Below are 22722 nucleotides of genomic sequence, written 5' to 3'. Positions count from 1 at the left end.
TTTACCATCAGACGTCGAGTGTCTCGCGGTAGTCGCGGTGAACGCGGGAATCGGCGAATGCATCGCGAAAAGATAATTGGATATTGGGTGTGACGTGATCCGCGTGCGCGTGTCATAGCCAACGTTCGCCAGGGCTGTGCGAAAAACTTTTGAGATTCTGCTGATAAAAATGGGGAAGGATGCACAACCGATTATCCACTTATGTGAACTTTATGTGGATTTAAAAATTTAACCTAACCTAAATTATTTTATGATGAATCGGTGTAAAGGGAGACATAACAAATGTATAGTCTACACCAGAGAGGAACCTGAGAGGTGCCACGCCGGCCTTTTTCTTATAACGCTAAACTTTTCTTATAACACTAAACTCGAAGCGATATCAATCGATTTAAACTAACGGTATAAACTACTGTAAATTAGGTAAAAATCGCTGAAACGCCACGTTTGAATCGCGCACGCGTGCGCGCGTGCGATCGTGATCGGTGGCGGTGTGGTGGCGCTCGGCTCGGCTTCCGGTCTCGGGTTTTGAGGTTTTGAGTACAAGTGCAGAGTGCAGACTGGCTTTGACGTTCGTCGCGGTTCCGCTCGCGTGGAAAGTCGTCACGGAAAGCGGGGAGAGAAAGGATTTGTGACGTACTCCGAGGTCCGAGCTCCGACTGCTCCGAGTCGTGTCTGCCTCTCTCTCTTGCGCGCGCTCTTTCTCTCTCTCTCTCTCTTTCTCCCTCTTTTTCTTTGTCTCACTCTCGCGTACGTCGAAATGTCCAAGTACTCGTGAGATCGTGTTCGCGTGCGGCCATCGACGTCGACGACCGACGACGAGGACGAGGACGACAACGACGACGACGACGACGACGACGACGACAACGTTCGTTCCGCTGTAAGAAAGAACCGTGAAAGTGGCTGGGTGGCGACGGCAGCGGCCAATAATGCGCATACCGAACGCGTGGAGACGACAACGCGAGCGACGATAGCTTCAGGTAAGCGGAATGCGTATGTGAAACGTCGGCTCTCCCCGCGCCATCGAGCGCCGTCTCCCGTCTCCTCTCACAGCTGTTCGTCCGGAGCTCGTGATTCCGCCGCGCTTCCCGGACCGCCGCAGCCGGCAAGGCACCCTGCCACGTCCATCGTTACATAATTACGTTAAATCGAGCGCCTCCGCGTCGTCGAGCTCGACATTCTTCGGTTGGCGGGCCTTCTTATCGCGGCCAAAAGGCCGAGAGGCCCTTTCCCCGCTCGCCAAGCGAGTTTACGAATCGTCTTATCGCACACGATCACTTTTGTGGCGTCCTTCACGCTCTCATTCTCCTTTTCTTTGGCTCGCGAGGACGCGATGCGCTGAGAGGCCTTCGGGAATCTTCCAGTGCCACGAACACTCCTGGCTAATGACCCGTTTATAATTTACATCCGTGTACGCCAAGACTGTCAGCATCGCAATGATCAGCATTTTCTTAATGATAAGCACTTGCGCTTCGACGATTATTTTTTCCTTCGGGTCGTTACAAATCCACGTCAGCGCGAAAAATCACTTCCAATCGTCAAACATGCTTTAATTTTCAAACATATAAACGTGACATATGTACGTCAAACGTATACGCGATAAAATTGAACAAAAACATTTTTCACACTTCTAGGATCGTTCCTTCCTTGCCGTTAATTCTCCAACGAAGATATATCAACGCACATATGCTCAATTTTGTAATGTTGATTTACAGATCTCAAAGATTGCTGTAAATCAGACTGTATCGTCCGACAGGCAGCATGAGTGTAAGTACATGTCGAATTGTTTTACATGTTGAGTTATACAGTGGAATAAATGACTTGACTGCAATTTTAGAATCCTTATCGAGCTAGACCCACCAGATCTCGCGTGGATCACTCGGCTGCATATGGAATAGGCAATCAGAATATGTGGATGCCTATGTCAAGGCCTCAATCGGATGTTCCCCCGAGTGATACCACCCAGCAGTCTCTCGTAAACCAATCGAAACACACTGGCAATACATGGAAGGATCCCTGGGACTGGAATCTGGATACCCAACAATCGGACACTCAGCAACAGCAGCAGCAGCAACAACATCAACAACAACCACCACAATCACCACCACCACCACCACCACCACCTTCATCCCAGCAGCAACAGCACTATGTATCCCCGTATCAGAATCAAGGGCAGCTGATATCTGATCCTGCGCAAAACCATTATTACAAAAATGTTAATGGTAACATGTCCGATTTACTTAACCAGAATTCCGTGTCAGGCAAAAATACTCCTAGATCAGAGCCCACCCGTCAACCTGGATCGAATTACATGGATTCTCTGCCACCCTATAATTTAAACTATAATCAAAATCAACAGTATCCGTTACCACCTCGACAGAACAATGCAAAATCCGATTATGAGCATGCTCAATGGTCAAACGAGCATCAGTCGCAAAACGCGGCTTACACCCAGCAGAGACTTGTGTCACAGCAAAAGGATCAGCCACCAATGCATCCGCCGCCGACGCAACCATCTCCAATGGCGTCACATAATAGTTACAATTGGAGTAAAGACGACGCGACGAATTTGCCGTTGCAGCGTAATTGGCAGAATCACACCGATATGCTGGGCCAATGGCAGGATCAAAATATTCCACAAGAGATGCAGCAGCCAACTGTTGACAATATGGGCAATCAGTGTGTGCAACCATCGCAAATGTATAACGCGTCTATCGAAGGAGGTAGCAAGGAACATTCTATAAATTGGTCCACGAGTGGGCAGCAAGGTAATGAAACAGTTAATAAGTCTAATGCTGTGTCAAATCAGTGGCATAATCAAAATCGCGAATTCCAACAATCCTCACATTTAGTACAAACAAATAATGACACATTTGCTTCCTGGTCGCAGTCAGGCAATGTCGGTGCTTCGCACGATTGGAGACAATCCAACGTGCAAAGCAAATCTATACATTCTACGCAATGGTCACAACCAACGGGTGCGGATAACACTTCGTTCGCAGAGAACGTGTCGCAAAATAATAATGACGCTAAGTTTGCCGCAAACGAATGGCAACAGATGCACATGGCGCCTTTTCACTATGTTCCCACATCTACAACTGTACCTACAACCATAGAAAATATTGTTCATACGTCCAATAATAATGAACAACGAGAGAGTGAGAAGCAAGTGACAAATACTATGTCGCCTCACGATTCAATTAATCATACGAACTCAATTAATGTTGAGTCATCGATTGGAGATCATCATAATCCGAACGTACTGACTGACGACAGCACAAAAGGTGATTCTTCTAAAACCGATATCGGCGAAAAGGATGATCAGACTTTTGTTACTACAGCGGCAGAAGAATTAACTAGCAATTTTGGTCAACTTAATCTTGGGAGCAAGTCGGGAAAGCACATGGATTCTTTAGGTGAATCGTTAGATGTGTATTCGAACTCCGTCATTTCAGAAGGGAGGGCTCAACTCCCCGCTAACTTCGCGAATACCCGAGGTAATCCTGTCCCCGACAATATACCCATGCTTCCTTCGGATTATGCGTCAATCGGTACAGAAAACTCTCATTCTGTCGATAGCCAGCCAATTCTCGGTCAAGATCATTCGATATCAAATGCATATCAAAGTGGTGCTACCAAGATAACGGATACTAACTCGCAAAGTGGATACGATCAATGGTACAATCAAAACACATTGGATAATGCATGGTATGCAAAGGATCACTCGCATCCATCTCCCAAGCAATGGAACACCCCTGAGCAGAACGTAGAAAACTACGAGAACATCCAACAAACATCCGACTTTATAAATGTCGAGGTCGTTGCACCTGCGACGTTGAAAGAGCGGGATATTTATGGTTCGCGGGATTCTATAAACAAGGAAACATTAGATAATGATCCCAAGCCGAGCGTGAATCTCAAAGAAGCGACGAATATCCGAGATTTCAGGGAAGAGGTGAACAATGTCGAAGTGCCATCGATACAGCAACAGCAGGCGCGGCTTCATCCACCTCTGACGGAACAGATGCCAGATAACTATGAATTTGCTTCGAATGATAGAAACACATTTTTGGAGACTGGCGAGTTAACGGACTCACATCAAGAACATGAACCAACGCCACCGAGTCAGGACGACGAGAACGATGAAGTGCCTAACGATATTCCTTTTCTGCGCGAAGTACCCGGGCAATCGAGCACCATAGATCCACGCAGGAACGATCCTACGGGTCAGGAACATCACGTACAGATTGGGCAACGTCTGTCTGATCCCAGAAGAAATGATCCCTCTGGTCAGGAACAAACTGTGCAAGTTAGGAATATATCTGACAGAGTGGAGCGTCGCGATGTTCTTCCAGGGCAAGAGAGAAATGTTCCTCTGCTATTACGGGGTGACTCGGACACGCTAGAACGACGGAATGATCCTTCGGGTAGAGAACGTTCTCTTCCACCGCAACAGTCGCGGAATGATCCGTCAGGTGAAGAAAGATACCAGCTGCAGTCGCAAATAATGTTGGAACCGAGCGAGACCCGTGAAGTGCTCGGTAGAGGTAACGAGCCTGATGAAGTTACGCAGCAAACGGACGCGGAGCTTAGGCAGATACCAGGCGGAGCATCCTCCAACGACGTTACGCAATTGTCGGATGACAGAACAACAGGGGGTAGAGTTGTTACCGGCTCTCCTCCGGAGATTCCCCCATCGATGTCCGCGATGCAGGATCAAGCGAATGAATCGCGAAACAAGCGCGAGGAAGCGGTAGGTGCGTCTTTGGAAAGCGAAAGTCAAGGTATTTCTGGCTTGTCAAATCGCCGGGATTCCTACGAGGATGAAGAGGATGAAGGATCCCGTAACAGCCGGGACGAGAGTAGGGAGAGGCGACGGGAAACCAGTCCCGATCGCCGACGATACGAGTACGATCGAAAAAACGCATATTACGAATACGAGGACGATTACTATTACGAGCGCCGACGCGCGGGCGATAATGATCGTCAGTATAATACCCGTGACGATTTCGAGCGACGGGATGTTCCGTATCGGGATGAAGATCGTAAGCATCACAGTCGCGACGATCTAGATCGACATAGTAGAGATGATATGGAACGAAGAGTCAGGGGAAAAGAGGATATAGATGAAAGAGATGGTAGAAGGAGACCGGATGATCGTAGAAGAGGCGATGATTTGCGTCGTCGAGATAGAGATCCGAGAGACTACGATGCACGATATTCTAGGGATCCTAGAGAGCCTAGGGACAGAGAATACATGGATCGTGACAGAAGAAGGGACGACAGACGACCTCGAAGATACGACGATTACGATGTTAGAGATCCATACAGAAGGGATTACTATGACGATCCTTATGGAAGAAGGTATATCAATTTTTTAAATGCAAGATACATAGAAAAGAATCTGTTTTAATGATTAATATATTGTATTTTATATTACATTACATTACATTTATATGTTCTTTCAGTTCTAGGCCTTCCAGTAGATCTTCTTATAACGATAGAGATCGTGAATATTACATGCGTGCGAGAGATCCTTATTATGCATATAATGGTACGTGTTGCAATATAAAATACATATATATTTCAACAGAATATTTACTAGAAAAATTCTAGGGAAAAACCTAGAATTTTCAAGGAATTTACTCGATAATTCTTTTCAGTGACTCCATTTTTTACCCTTGAAAATTATGGATTTTCACGCGATTTTACTATATTATATTTTCAAATTTAAATACTAATAATTTAAAAGTAAAAGATCCAAAAATTGCTATCTTTTCCTTTCTGACAAAATTGTTTCTTTAATTATTTTTTCTTGATAATGTAAAATTGATTAGCAATAAATATGGCATACACGTTCACGTATATTCTCTTGTAACTCGCAAATTTTGATAAAAAGAAGTAGTAACAATAGAAGACAATAAATTATTTTAAATTGATGTATTTAATCAGTTTTCAAATTCTGTGTTTCTGGCTAGATCTTTGTCATTGCAGACAGAGAGATTGCTATATGGCGCATATTTAATTTATATTATTTCTTTTTAATACTATCTTGAATTTAATAATCAAGACTCAAGTGACTTTTCCTTGTGGTTACATGATTAAGAAACATTAAACGGTATAATAAATTAATAAATAAATATAAAAAGTATAAATTTATTTCAATGCTGCATTTAAAATGCTGCATTTCTCTCATCTTACCTGGAACTTCGAGTAAAATTTCTAGAAAATTCGTGAATTTTCCAGGAATTTTTTTATAAAATTTGAATAGACATCCTATTTAAAAAAATACAAAAAACAATATTTTTTATGAAAGTAGCTATTAAATATATATATATTATGAATGCAGGCTACAGTGGTTATGATTATGGTGCTCATTATGGCAACAATTATTATGCATATCTTGAAAACTTACGTCGGACGAATCCTGCCGCCTATTCCGAGTGGTACCACAAATATTATGCTAACCAGCATCAGCAACAACATATTGCTAGAGGAGTCAGCAATTATCCAGAGGATAGAGCCAGCGTTCATTCTGGTCGTAGTTCCTGCGACGACAGGTGTGTTCTAAAATCTTTTTTTCTTAAGAATTAAAAAAAAATTATTTTTCCATAGTTATTCTTTTTTTATCTCACTGTGAATTTTATAATGTTCGTTATATATCAGATTTTGTCCAATCCCAAATGCATGTTTCCACTCACCCAACATGGCACTCTATGTCCCACATTTTGGATATTCTGGATGGGCCGGAAATCTGCGGGAGCGCAGTACGGCTTGTCACAATTTTAATAGGTGAGACCGGGAGTTTTCTCTCTCGGTTCGAAACTGTTAAGCTAAAATCGAAAATCCAGTTCCCTTCCTGTATTTTAAATTATAAATGTATACATGGCACTTAGTTAACTAGATATACATAGAATATGCGTAGAATTAGTCGTAAATAATATGTATAATTATTATTACAGTAATTATTTTAAATGTAGTAAAATAGACAACACAATAATAATTGTTTAAAGTTATAGAAATACGCAGAATTGCATAATTTTGTTTATACTATAGGTGTGTGAATAGTTCAAATTCAAATTGAATTGAATCGAATCACAATGGATTTAATTCGATTCGCTTTCGAATGTGGAAGATTGGAATTTGAATATTTCAAGAATTTTGATTCATCTATGATTTAATTTCAAATTACCTATTTCGATTGTTTCATTTGTATTTTCCGCGAGATCAATCTTATATTAATATGTACCAGTTCTTGTGCTTGATCAATCTTTAAAAATTTTCTACCGTTTTTAAAGTTTAAACTATTAAAAAAGTTATATACACGATAAACAATTGTCTTCGTAAATTTATTTTAACATTTCATAAGTTTATAATTTGTATATGTATTTAATGCTCATTTATCAGTATAATATCCTCACATTTATTGTCTAGTATTTCTTATAAATTTTTACATCATTTTTGCAATTATTTTCTAAAATTCTTGTGATTAATTTTTTTGTTTATTAAAAAGATTTGCAACGTTGAAAACATTTTATTATATTTAAATTAACATGTAATGTAAATTCTGAAAAATTTTATTTCATTCGACGTTGAACAATTTAGAATTCGATTCAATTCGATTTTGAACATGTTAACAAAGATTTGATTCGATTCGATTTGATTCGACCTTGCAAATGCTTAATTCACACACCTTTACTTTATACTAAACTCGCTGTAAAGTTTACATAGAACATGCTTATTTTGTATTATTGTGTGTCTTTTAATATTAATACTTTGATTTATATTTTTTATAGTTATTTAAAAGTTGTTAAAAAAAGAAAAATGTTTATTTCAGGATCACTGGTGATAAGCGAACATTGGGTGACATGTCACTATTGGAAGATTCGATAATTACATCTGCTCGATTGACACCAACTAAATATTCTACATCTCATGCATATGGTATAATTTACGATCAATTCTGAATTATATTATTAAGAATTTTTTTATTAAGGTGTTATAGAGAAGATCCTAACGAATAAAAAATAGGGTATTTTTCGATATCATGTGAAACTTATTGAAGGAGATAGACAAATTATATTTTTGCTTCAAAAATATGTATTTTTATTTAAAAAAGATGCAAAGTCGAACAAATAAGAAAATTAATAAATAATTATAGCGCTCTGCATGGTGGCCATGCCTTGATAAGTTATCTAAAATTAAAAAGAAACCTTTTTTTACATTTGTAATTTTTGGGTCACAGAAGGAATTTTTTTTAATTTTATTTTATATGATATTGAAAAATACTCTATTTTTCGATTCCAATCTAATCTAATTAGAATCCAATAATTTCTTAATATTATTTTAATATTATTAAGCTAATTAAAAAATTTGTTAAAATAGGATGTTTTTCCATTGGATCTTTGGTACATGTTCATCCAAGCTATCCAGCTGATGGCGAGAGAGCTAAAGTAGATATTTTTCGTGTAGATAACTTACTTTTGCATGATCCTATCGCACGTGATTTGCGATTATACCCAGGACCTCTAATTAAGTAAGTAAATTATAAAAATACAATATAGCATAATATAAGCATAATCTATATAACAATGACTTATTACAGTGGTGTAACGCACAAGAAGACTATCATAGAATATTGTGAAAATAAAATTAAAAAAGCAGTGACAAATGAAGAAATAGTTGATCGCTCTTCATACATCTTGCTGTACGAATTGATGATTATGTTAATTCAACAAAATGGAGTAAGTTTTCTTTTGAAAACTAGTTTAGGAAATCTATTGTTCAACTAAATTATTATCATTTAATTTGTTCAGAACGTTGTGGGTGTCGATATTGCCGGGCTCTTGCTGCGTAATAAGGATGCTTATCCTTACGACGTGAATAAATTGAGATCTCAAGATGTGGGACGTAGAGAATCGCAAATATCACAGCGATCTGTAGCAACAGGCAGTGATGGGAGTACTCAGGATATTTCAGCATTATCTGAAAAAACTGAAACCAAGCAGCGTAAAACTGTAGAGCAAATAACAGACGAATTCAGAGATACATTACTCTATGGACGAGTTCAAGAAGCATTAGGTATAAAAAACAGTATTTACTATCTGGGAAAATCTGAAATTTTTAGGGAATTTTTTTACAAAATTTAAATAAACACTTTGAAAAAAGAATTCTTTTAAATACTGTTTAACATTGTGAATGTTACTAATTGATTTTTTTCTTTTTACTTATCTGTAACAGAGTATGCGATGAACGAAGGACTTTGGGGCCATGCTCTTTTCCTTGCTAGTAAACTGGATAAACGCACACATGCTTCTGTAATGACTCGTTTTGCAAACAGTCTGCCACCACACGATCCACTGCAGACATTATATCAACTGCATTCTGGTCGTGTGCCTGCTATAGTTACGGTATGAGTTATATTTTTGTCTTGTAAAATTATTCACTTTTCACAGTGATCCTATATAATTATTCGTTTACTTTTTCATTAGTGCGTTGCGGATCCACGCTGGGACGATTGGCGGCCTCACCTAGCTATGATTATTTCTAATACCTCAGCCAATCCAGAAGTTAATCGCCGATCAATAACGACTCTCGGGGATACATTATTCGCGAGAGGTGATATCCACGCCGCACATTTTTGTTACATACTTGCGCAAATTGATTTTGGGGCTTATGGGTCTAATGGAGTTAAACTTGTATTAATCGGCTCTAATCACAACAAGTCATATCCTGAATTCTTCACTATGGAAGCTGTCATGCTAACGGAGATTTACGAATATGCTCGAAACCTTAGCGATCCGTGTTTCACATTAGTAGACCTTCAAACATTCAAATTTGATTTAACCGTGAAGATGGTGGATTGTGGTTTAATAGAAAAGGCTCTATTATATATCGAACAAATTGCCACGAATATCGCAAATGACCCGTCGAAATACAAGAAATCTTTCATCAAAGCAGTTTATGTATTGGGTGACCGAATCAAGTATCACGATCCAGTCTATAAGGATGCTATCGAGGATGCTGCAAATGTAACGTGGCTTAATAAATTGGCGGAGATAGTTGGAAAAAATCAGGTAATTTTATGTGCTATTTTGCGAGATATATAATATTGGTCCTAATTTCACTTATTATGTATAATATTTAGGTTTACTACGCGATTAATACAGGTATTAAATGGAATTTTGTTGTAGGAACAGACCGTTGAAGATGAAACGTTCGGTTCCCGAACTCTGATAGAAAATCAGGAAATTCATGAAATAAAACATCAGCAACAATCGCAACAGCAATGGAACACTATCCAACCCGATTATAGTGACGGGCCTACATCGATGATGGAAGTTAATACGAGCGAAATACAATCAGATTGGCAACCATTATCTTTGCCCACGAATATTCAGGATACATACGATCCGAACGCGCAATATATGAGAAACGTGGACGAATCCATTCAGTATCAGCAGCCGCAGCAACAGGATTATTGGAACCAGCAGTCGTATTATCAGAATAATTATGGAAGAAACGAAACTATGCCGCCTAATTGGCAGCAACAGCCCGCATCAGGTTTAACTACCGATCAGACTGAAGCAAACAACTCGCAACAGCAAGACAAATGGAACTACGAGGTATATTAAAAAATAGCTATGGATTTATTATAGATTTTTTTAAATACAAAAATTTAATCATTACATATTTTTCTCATAATATATCTGCATTTTCACATTCATGTAATTCTTACACTACTTTCATATTTTTACAAATATCGATTTTTTTTACAAAAATGATACATCATTTCATCTATAATTTCACATATTATCAGGGTGTTTACTGCCAAGAAAAAACTAGGAATATTTGGAATTTTTAAAGAATTTCTTTTCTTCCTTGAAAATCGTATATTTTCATGGAATTTTATTAGGTATTCAGGGAAATTTTTAAAATCTTACTTTTAAATTGAAAGTTTGTCTTTTTTCTGACAAGACTTTTTTTGATCATTTTTCATTGATTAAATTTTAATAATTGGTTAACGAAAAATATAGCATACATATCCACGTACATTTTTGAGTGACTTGCAAATTTTAGAAAAAAATCTGTAACAATAGAAGATAATGCATTGTGCTAAATTGGCATTTAATTTTTTATATTCTTTACTTCCAATAAGCTAGTATATATATATATTTTTTTTTTTTTAATTTAATATTCAAAACTTAATTGATTTTTTGTAATTGTATGATTGAGAAACATAAAAAAATAAATTTATTTCAAAGAGAGCTGTATTGAAAAATGTTTAAATCTTTGAATTTTAAATAAAATTCCTGAAAACTTCGAAAATTACTAATGAATTTTTGTACAAAATTTGAGTAAACACTTTGATTTATCTCAAGGCATTACAATTAACAGTTTTCACTTGTTTCTTGATGCTTGCACACCAATAGACGGAAAGGGAAGACAAAACGCCTACCCCTGAAGTAAGTAATTGCAGACTTACCTCGGATAATATTTTCAATTTTGAAGGATCACCAGATGCTTTCGGTATTAACTCGTTACGTCGTCGCAATGTGTCTGTAAAATCAAATCCGTGTATCGGCTCTACATTTAACGATAATACTCCTGGCAATGTATCTTCGTTCTTTAATTTTTCCGGCAGTAATCTCGATGTTAAAAATCAAAATTCTCGTAGAGGATATCCCAAATTGACCATGAGCTATCCGAAAATTCTACCAAACAAGATACACACGAAAGATATTAAAAAACCGAGACGTGTTGATCCTATATTTTTAAAACCACCGTGCTCGCAACCACCGGTATTCTTAAAATGTAAAGTCAAGAAAAAGAATCCGTCCGAGAATAAAGAAGAAATAACGCCAGATAGACCGGATGAAGAAAATTTATCCGCTTCATCGCAAACTACAGATCTAGATATTCAATTTAGCAAATTGAAACTCGAGTCTCTTTTAGCGCCAGACTTATCTTCCGAAGTCAAAGAGAGCCACATTGCTTTCAATAGTGAAGCACAAACTTTGAAACAATATTGTAATTTCGAGGAAAAGAAAGTTATGAGGGTGGCACCGCACATTCGCAGAAAGGATGTTATTTGCGATACGGTAGACGCGTGGTCGTACGATAGTACCGGCCAGAATATTTCCGAATCGTCCAGATATAAGCCATTAATTTTCGGTGGCACGTATCCGATCGATTTACCGCTTAGATTTAGAAACAATAATTGTCTAATCGATGATACTTCCACTAAGGATGGTACGTCTTTGACCTATGACATTGATATGCCCACAGAATGCGATAAAAAATATAATCTGTAAGCACACACACACACACACAAAATCATGGCCAAGTTTTCTGTACATGTTAAATATAAAGATATGTATGATCATAACTCTATTGATCCTAAATATAACTGAATTTTCTTATTCAAATATTAAGTTCTTTTTTTATATAGCAATTATGTATATAAATCATTCTTTTTTAATGTTTAATATAATTATTGAAAATAGTAAAAAAAACTACCAAAAGGTTTAAAATAAATAAACTTGATTATTCAGTTCATATATTAAAAATGAAAGTTTTACATGTATTTCATGAAAAATATCCAGATGCAAATAAAAAAAGAATCCATACACTGCGATCAAATAAAGATGTTTTAAAAATGTTTTTGTCATATTAATACATTTTGTGTCACATGAGTCACCGGTGTTCCACTCTGGACTTTTCATTCAAACTGAAAAATGTTTTTGCCATAATCATGAAATACTTTTTGATATTATACATAAAATTATGATGTATCGTGCAATTAATTCTGTGGATTATCGATGATCAGTCCGTATGCTGCAATCAGTTTTTCAATTTGAGATATCAAATGCCATGACTAAAGCTTTTAGAATTTCTTATGTAACAATTACCTATTAAAAACGGTCGATTGTTTATAAAAGATTTTATTGCTACTTTATGAAATAATAATTTTGAATAATACCTATACGAGTATGTATGTACTACTCTTTTATTTTATAAAAACTAAAATGTTTATTTTATTACATACAGTCAATATCGTCACTTTAATTATGAAATGTTTAATTAATAATTACATAATTATGAAATGTTTATAAAATATTGTCATAAAGTGATTGTATAAATGTTAGTTTTTTTATTAATTAAATAATTAATAAAAGTATATTTGTTGTGTCGTGCATTGCATTTTATATATTAGAGTAATATCTTTGTAATATTTTTTTGTATTTTTTAATTTATTCTATTTTATATTTTCATGATATATATTATATTTTTTTCATTATTATGCAATATGTTTTACTCCACAAATATAATAATTATACTGCGCAAATCATCGACAATCCACACGATAATTACGTAAAATTAGTTTCGGCACGGAACGTGTTAATTATGGTACTGTACAATTTTACAAAGTTTTAATATTATTTTAAGTACTGTTTGTATAAAGGCGTATTGTTATTGTTGGTATCAAGTGCATAATAAAGTTTTGTCACATACATTTCCTTGAACTTCTTGGGATTATGAACACAATTTGTACATGTAGACTATCATATATATTTACAGGCTGTCGTAAAAAGATATTTTAGACTTAGGGGTCATGTAATATTCATTAAACCCAGCAAAGTTACTTAACGTAGCTTGAAAAGCTGATCTTGTCAAATTATTTCCAGTATAATATTTATTATGTGTCCTCTAGGTCTAAATTCTTTTTTTAACACATAGAATTCATCTGCACTTTTTACGTTCTGCTTCTTTGTACAATGTGATTTCGATTCCAAATCTTTCTGATCGTTCATTTTGAGTATCCAATATATCACCATAGAATAATGTCATTTCTAAAATAAACATGCTAAGCAAAGTTTCTCATTTTTTACTGTAATACATTTGTGAGTATCGCATATTTTATAAGTGTTCCGAACGTAGAATGCAATCAAGATTATTAATTAGCATGTGATAGGCGAACTCGCATTGTTACAGTAAATAGTGATAAACTTTGCTGGAACAAGTTTGCGATGATCAATCGTATATTTTATTTCAGCCTCCGCAACCAACAATCTCTATGACACCGTCGACGGGTAAGCAGTATGATCCATTGGAAGAATTAGACGCGCTTGAGACCCCACGATCGACTGCTAAATCTACCGCGGACACGAAGAAAACGATTGAGAAAACAGCTGAGAAGAAACCCGCGAACAGTAGTGGCTCCTGGTTTGGTGGTTTGTTCAGTAAACTCGCTCCCAAGCCGAAAAATCAAATGATATTGCCAGACGATAGCAACCCAACGGTAAGAATTTGTCACTGCACCGTATCTTTCTCCAGCTTATTAAAAAATTACGACGGACGATTTTATGTTTTATGTCGTTAAGGGTTTGCGCGGATACTTTTGGTAGTAGAATGCTATTTATGGTTACAACAATGCTTATAAGACGGACAATAAACAGGCCAGTATAATGCCAGGAGTTTGTTGAGTAACTACTTGTAGCTAACTATCGACTAACGAATTGCTACTAATACTGTTCTTATTTATTAGTTAGATTTTTTCCTAACGCACGAACGCAAACGATGGAGAGACTTTGCTCGTCGAGTCGTATCAACTCATGTTTTGTATTCCAGATTGTTTGGGACCCGGTCGCTAAAAAGTGGATGAACAAGGATGAGGACGGTGACAGCGGTTCCGGGACATTGGCCCCACCACCAAAAACATCCGATATGAGTTTTCGTGCACCGTCGATGGAACGTGGCCTCGATAGTTCGCAGCCACCTCTACCGAGTGCACATAATGAAGATACGCCAGCAATGGATATTTCGAAATTACCTACTGCTAGCAATATGTTCAAATTGCCGAAGGGTAGGAATATGCGTGCCAACTACGTAGATATAATGAATCCCGCTGGAGCATCCAAAGGTAGCACGGCGTCGTCTAACGTTGCCACTCCTATGACGTCTCCACTCGTACCTATGGCTACCTCGTCCCCGCAGATGTTTATTCCTGCACCAAGTAAGCCATTGAATTTCTAAACTTTAACTCGCCTTAATTTTATTCACGAATTTGATCCCCAGCTTGTTTTTCTCTGTATATTATAAAATCAGAGTTGGGAAAGTTAATATATATTTTTTAACTATATTAAATTAAAATTAATAATTTATAAAATTAATTTATTTATATTACAAATTACATGAACAAAAAATTAACTAGTTAAAATTAAATTAACTTGGTTTAAATGAAAACTTAATTTTGAAAAGCACTATTCATATTAAATTAGAAATTTATAAATTTTTAAAGTTAGGTAACTCAAAATATTTATGAATTATCAAACAAATTTATTATTTATGTGGAAATTTTTTTATAATTTTTTCTTTTTTTAGTTAAATTTTTAACTTAGGGAAGAAAGTAAATAAAATAAAGTTTCTGTTTATATATTTCAAAAATAGTTAATTAAAGTTAAAAATTAAACTATTTAAATCTAGCACATACATCTATATGTCTAGTAATTCAAATTTTCAAATTAAATATCTAAATATTTTGAATATTTTAGATATTATGTTGATCTGAAAAAATCTGAGAAGTTTTCTAAAAATTTTATAAAATTTAGAAATTCTGAAAAATTATACAAAATTCTGAGAAAAATTTTTATTTTATAAATAAAATATTTGAGAATTGAAGAACATAGCTGAGGATTAAAGTATGAAAAAAGTTTATTCGAAAGTAACTTCGCTTTTATCACGATAGTTAATGATCCAACCGCTCCAGTGGATTTTTTGACACCGGCAGCAACACCGCCGTCTGGAAACGTTGCGGAGAATACGCCAGTAAGTATTATGTAGTTAGAACCTACGTGATTTTACGAATATTGAACTATATATACGTATTACCGACGTCAAATTATACATTTATAATATAGTTCCACACAGTGTCCTTAAACTTCACATTATACAGTGTCTTTAAACTTCACATTACACAAAACATTTGTTGCCCCTTGCGTTGTGGCTGCAGTTTCTGGTATGCAGCTTAGCCTTTATTTCAGCGTGTTTCTGAAACCGTAACGTTAACATAAACAGATTCGTTTCTATACGTTCCCTCGTTGCAATGAACAATCCGTACACCTCACATTTATTCCCCTAGTTTTGCATATCGTCTATTTTTCTCAAAGGTATTGTAATATCCTCGAATTAATCGAACTTATTTTTATTTATAATTCCTGGGTACAGCAATTACGTGTTTATTGCAGATCAATCATGTAGAATTTTCATGAAATGTTTACATTTATGGATTAGATCGCTCCAGCACTGCCAATCCCCCTTCTATTTAAACGGATATGACAATCGCTAAAACGATCAATGTTATTAATAGCATTAATTAAAATACACTTCTATTGCTTTCTATATTAAATTTTAGTGACAGTGATACTTAATTAGACTTCTCCACTTTGCTACAGATTCTTTTTTTGTGTACCTGTGTTTAATATTACCTTTCTTTTTATGTTTCTTTATGCAAGCAGTCGGGGAAGCAGAATGATGTAGCCAAATAATAATTATTGCTGATTGTAAGGACATTCATTTTATTAATTTTACATATCATTGTTTTACATATCAGTGTCTTACGCACACGTTTTCTCCTTACCCACCGCTTCGCGAAAATGTACATATAGCTTTTTTTTTTGCATAAAAAGAGGAATGTTGTATTATATTGTATTTCATAATTAAGACTGTTAATATCTTATCTAGTCACTCTAGGCTAAATTTAATCCTCTGTTTAGACATTGTTTTTAGACACCTTCTGCATACACAATTGGGTCATTCACGTTAAAATTAATTTTCATTACTTTAACGAGTATAAAAACATTTTTCAACGACTCTCACGTATATTTTCATATCTCTAGAAAGTATTTGTATAATTACTAATTTAAAAGAAAATTATATTAACAAAATTTAAATATAAATATAGTCGACAAAATCAGAATAATGGACATTTTCATATAAAAATGTATAAGTTTGAAACATAAATAATTTAATGAAAAATATTTTTATATCTTGAAGTTGACATTCTACAAAAACAAAATAGTTCGAGTGTCGACTATTTAAAAAGGTGAATTATTCAGTAATTTAAAAATGTGTTTTTTAACATGTACGAATAGATATAAATTGGAAGTATATTCCATTTACATGTTAAAGATGAACTTTATTATTAAAATAGTGTTACAAAGCTAATTAAAAAAAAAAAACATTTTGAATTAATTTATATTTAACAAGTATATTTACAAGTATAATAACGCCGTTTCACAAATTTAACTCAAAATTATCGCTTACAATATAACTTTTTTGGAATATTTCATTAAATCCCTTCAATATAAACAAGAATTAAAAATAAAAAAATAAAAATTGACAGATATAAAAAGTACTCATTCCATATACGATAAGGTCACCTAAGGTAATTTTTCGAAACGCCCTGATTCGAATTGAGGCTGACATCTGTTCTCTAAATGTCAAACTTTTTTAAAAAAAAGGATATAGATCGGTGTTTATCCTGAATTCGTAGTATTTCAAAGAAAAGAAATGCAGTGGGTTAATGTCATGTCAATATGTGTAGACAGAGAGTTAATATTCTTTGCATGTTTTTATTTTATGCTATTCGCATTAATTTAGCTTGACAAAGGAGTATGGCACTAACTACTTTGTGATCGTGAATGATTTTATGTAATGCACGAACGTAAAATCCATTAATCATTTTATATGCTTGTACTGTGACTGAAGCATGAAAAAGTGTTCTTTTTACTTTGCTAAAACGTTACGCTATAACACACGAGAACATGAATACTGATAATTCGATGATAATTTCACGTTGTGTGATGTGAGGGAGAGCCTGTAGCGAGCGATTTGTTTAATGTGTTCGATAAAACGCCCTTCCACCTTTTTTTTTTAAGCTGTATCTTTACGCGTAAGTGCAATCGTAAATGGTATTACATTCGTAAATATAAGATAAGACTAACTAGCTAATCACGAGCAATATGACAATTATCTATTAGTGAGACAGCATTATTGTGTTGTGTATGGCATATAGCTCTCTCGCTGGAGCTCGACCAGCTCGTTATCACGAGAGGTGCAAAGCTACACAATGAGGGATCCGCGGCTCCTTCAACGGAACAAGGTAATCCAATAACACTTACCTTCCTTCAAGGTGATCACTTTCCAAATTATTACTGTGAAATATCTTATGTTGTGGAGGATTACGCTAGTACAATTTTTCTGTCTCTAATCGATCTGTTCATGTGCCAAGCAAGACTTATCATGACTTAATGCTATTTCTATTACTAAAATTAGCTTACGCTTATCAATCATTATCAATCGCTACTTTCATAAAATCATTAATCATAGACTCGCGGGAAAGCTTGGTAAAGGATACGTTGGGTTCAGGTTTTATAAAACAAGTTTATACATTAATGAATCATTTTTACTTTTGTCACTTGTTGATCTTATACACTGTAAATTAGAAACGCGCGCTTTTAATGAGAAATAACAGGAGAATTTAAAAACGTATATATATTTCCCTTACTGCTTACATACAGATTATAGTTAATATAAATAATTCCAAAGTAAAAAATTATGCAAGCTCGGTAAAAAAGAACTTGCTTTCATTTATATTTATAGTATACTCTTTAATTCTCGTAGAGTGAAATATCACTTGAAATGGAGTGATTTACAAATGTAGCAAAAAGTGAAAATTGAGCCTGTGCACTTCGAATGACTTGCCATACTTTAAATAAGAATCAAAGTTGGATAGTAACTAGTTGGAAAGTTAATAACTTTTAACTTGACTTACTTAATTTTAAATGATTTAATTTTAACTTTAACTGATTATTTTTGAAACACAAACCTTATTAATTTTCTTCCTAAATTAGAAATTCATGTATGTAAAAGAGAAAAATTATAAAAGGAAAAATACATTCCTACATAAAAAACAATATATTTTTGTTATTTGATAACTTTAACTCCATTAACTTTAATTTAATTTAGTTAAAAAATATATAGATTAACTTACTCAATCCTGATAAGAAATAAACTGTGTTTCATAAATTGGAATGAATTCCATTTGAAAGAGCATCCTTTACTATGAAATAATAATGTAATAAATCAATGTTCAGGAGTTAATTATCACTCTATATTTTTGAGTTAGAAATTTGACTTAGAATCTTAATTCAATCTATAACTTTAAAGTGAAATCTGGTGTCACTCTGGTAAATTGATTCACTCTTTGACAGAATGAAATTCTTATGCAATCTCTCTAAATACATTGTATTTACTTTTATTTGGGCTCTTCAGGCGTCTCCAAAAAATTATTTTATTAAAACACGCGTAAGGGATCTTATGTTGCACTTATTATTTCATTCTGTGCGGTTTTATTTACTACGAAATATTGGTGATGCCGCATATTATTATCTGGGTTGTCTCAACATTGCACTATTCCAGTATAGAGTGGATTTTTTCTTCGCTTCGCTCTAAAATGAAAGAGAACTTGTAGATACTGCATGGTGCCGCGTTATGTTAATCTCTCTAAAAATTTAAGTGAAAAGTTTACTCTTAGCTTATGATGAGTGCTCATCTTCACTCAAATTAGATTGACGACATTTCTTTCGGAGTGATTATCACAATCACTCTGAAATATTAGTGGTGAAACCATTCTATGAGACTTAGAGAGTATTATTATTGTACAGAATGTTAACTTTTTACTAATTTTATGTACTTTAAACTAAGAATAATTTCTAGGGACCAATGATGTACAACCCGAGTGACATGAAGGATCGTTCGATGAAGAACATGCCACCTAGCAGATATCATCCACGATAATTTTTGCTTATCAGAATAATTTGTTATTTAAATTAGAAGTTTTCTTATACCACTTGTATTTAATGTGAATATCTGTTCCTGTATAGAAAACGTGACAACAATAGTACATTTTTTTTAGAATGATTGTGCACGATGCACACAGTCTCTTTCGAAAGGATGTATATACCTATATGCATATTCACGCGACGTAAGAAAATAGGCATCTCTTTAGATGCTTTCATGCACGACGTTCTTCATATATTTGTGTTGTCTAGATAAATTTTTACATTTGGAATTCTGTTCGAGTTTGTTTTCTTGTTATATTTATATGTCGAATTAAATAGTATGTTAAAATATATTCAAAACAAGATTCTCATACAATGTAGGAGACAATTTAACGATGTAATGATAATATAGATAATTGAATTTGAGCACGTTTAAAGATTCGAAATTAGAAGTTTTCATTGCACACCTTTCGATTAAAAGAATGTGTTCCTTTCCGACCAATTGTCGCGGAATGTTATATCATATGCAATGTAACGAGTTTATTTAGAAGTTACGCACCGATTTCCGTTTTTATAAATGCGTATTTCCATTGGATAATAACCTATGCATTTGCTGATCATTATCCATTGTTATGGAAATGCGTAAGTGCGCATTCCCGTTACTACTTACTTTCGTCTAGCTTATAAGTAAATCGCCGTCGGTACTGGATTCAATGTCACGCCTAGATTGAAGTCTTGCGAGCAAGTTCGAATTATGTGAGTAAGATGTAAAATTGATATTTTTACGTGCAACCTATAATCAGAGATCTATCTAAGTTACAATTGAATAATCCCTCGCTTGGAAAAGTGTCTTGTAAATGTGTGGTGATAGAGGGAGGATTATAACATTAATTATAACTTAGAGTTCTATCGCAGAATTTGTTACAACACGGCCTCGGTATGTGCTGTAAATCTAAGTCTGATTTTATATGTACGAGGAAAGAAAGGAGTATCACGCGCAGTGCCGATAAATACGAAATGTTAGGGATGTGAAAATTTTATCGAATGTAAAAGAAGAGAGAGGCAAAATAGCGCGTTAAGTGTACAATAAGAATACTGTTGTTAGACATCGGACTTATATAATATTATATAATATGAGATAACATTGATACACCAATAATATGCAACTGCCATCAACGTGCGGAGAATGCGAAATGAATTTGTATCGCGTTAGATTTGTAAGATATGTCCGTTGGTGTCTATCTCTGCGAGGAATTTGATAGGTTTAGTTACGAATAAGTGTTGATCAAAGTGAACGCAAAGGATCCTGGCAAAGAATAGGCAAAATGGTTTAGTGATTGTTTCCGTATGCGCTGGGATACCTCTATCGGAAAATAAATGTCCTAGGTGATATATATTTTTCGGTAAAGAGTAAAGAGTGAATATCTCCGTGAGTAAAGACTTTTTACTTGGCTCAATCTGTCATTGCCCTGTGCTTCGTTCTGAATACTGTTGATCATTCATGGCAATTTTAGAATGTTTTGTTGAAAATATTATCGACTATAGCAGCTCGTCTCGATTTCTATCGCTGATAAACGTCCCGTAATATTATCAAGGTTGAGAAATTTTCGAGTTTTTCGGAATAGTTTTTGGATAAATATCCGTTTTGTCATTGACCACAACTAGACGGGACTGGTTTTAGAAATAGATTTTTGTAAATTGTGACACGTAATACATTTTATATCTATGACATACAAATTAAGTATATCTTATAGGTGCATATATTATATTATGATATTATAATATAATATTATATATATATATATATATATATATATATATATATATATATATATATATATATCATATATTTTACAATGTATACTTACAATATACAATATATAATTGTAATATTATAATATATGTATACTACAACACATGGTGATGTTGCAGAGAAGTCGTGTAATATATATACAATATACATATATACTCTAAGATTTGTACATACTTTAAATGTAGCTTTCGTAAACTTGTCCGCAATTCTTTATATAGAGAATTCGCGCGTTTGTTTTTTAAATATCGAGACAGTGAAACGAATCGCGCCACTGTACCCTCGCTGAAATGCAAAAGTAACCAGCCGCTTTATTTGTGGTGAATGGCAGGTTATTGCAATTAACACCATTAACCTCGTAGTTGAGCGATAATGAATTTCTGTTGAAAAATCTACATATATAGTCGTTAGCAAAATATGTTATATAATGTCTCTAATTCTTGCACACGATTGAGTTTAAGTCGAAAACTTGGGTGACGATATAAAATGTGCAATTAAACTACTGTCTCTTTTTCTCTTTTCTTATCATTTACTCGTCATGCGAGAACATTTCGTTTCGCAAGATATAATTAGCATAAAATACGAAATATGATCGACTCGCCCGAGAATTCTGAATAGTGATATTATGTTACGGCAGGATAGCGGGCGAGAAGAAAAGAAGGTTTTAAGGTTAGTGTTAAAGTTGAACAGAAGTATTAATCGAGCTGTAATGTAATGTATGTATAGGCCGGTAGGCCGGTTGGCCGGTTTTTGGAACGACGCGATTTCGTCTTTGATGTAACATATTGCTATGTACGTTCACACACTTTCGAATTCCGAGTTGATGTACGTTTCTGGGGGGGGGGGGATTGCGGATTACATTGATAATAATAACAATAATGATAATTACACTGTATATTATTAATATTACAATAAAGAATAATACAAATTGAGAAATCTTGCAGTCATTATTAAGCAATTAGACTAAAAAAATTTTTTTGTTATTATGGAATTGTTTGAATTTTAAAATTTCTGAAAAACTTTTTATTAAAATTTTAAAAAATTTTAAAATCAGATAGCCTTCAAATAATG

General features: G+C 34.7%; 1 protein-coding gene across 3 annotated transcripts; it reads left to right on the top strand.

Moving 5' to 3' along the window:
- Positions 1–3: 3 nt before the first annotated feature.
- Positions 4–22587, top strand: LOC105204448. Of its 3 annotated transcripts, XM_011173522.3 has the most exons (18): positions 5–977; positions 1713–1764; positions 1835–5361; positions 5466–5551; positions 6347–6557; positions 7835–7941; positions 8383–8533; positions 8603–8741; positions 8814–9078; positions 9238–9407; positions 9489–10073; positions 10191–10622; positions 11430–11462; positions 14054–14299; positions 14629–15013; positions 15746–15825; positions 18074–18160; positions 19777–22587. In XM_011173522.3, exons 2-18 carry the CDS (start codon positions 1759–1761, stop codon positions 19855–19857), a joined length of 6591 nt encoding a protein of 2196 aa, XP_011171824.1. In that variant the 5' UTR covers positions 5–977; positions 1713–1758; the 3' UTR covers positions 19858–22587. The 3 variants fall into 3 exon arrangements, 2 of the variants coding, with proteins under 2 accessions (XP_011171824.1, XP_011171826.1); XM_011173524.3 differs by lacking the exon at positions 11430–11462; XR_005575020.1 differs by lacking the exons at positions 15746–15825; positions 18074–18160; positions 19777–22587 and adding an exon at positions 14382–14456 and having other exon boundaries at positions 4–977; positions 14629–14759.
- The last annotated feature ends 135 nt before the right edge of the window (positions 22588–22722 follow it).

Source organism: Solenopsis invicta, chromosome 6 (genome assembly GCF_016802725.1).
Source record: "Solenopsis invicta isolate M01_SB chromosome 6, UNIL_Sinv_3.0, whole genome shotgun sequence".
Taxonomy (NCBI): Eukaryota; Metazoa; Arthropoda; class Insecta; order Hymenoptera; family Formicidae; genus Solenopsis; species Solenopsis invicta.
The sequence above is the reverse complement of the archived record's forward strand: the minus strand, read 5'-3'. Positions and strand labels throughout refer to the sequence as shown.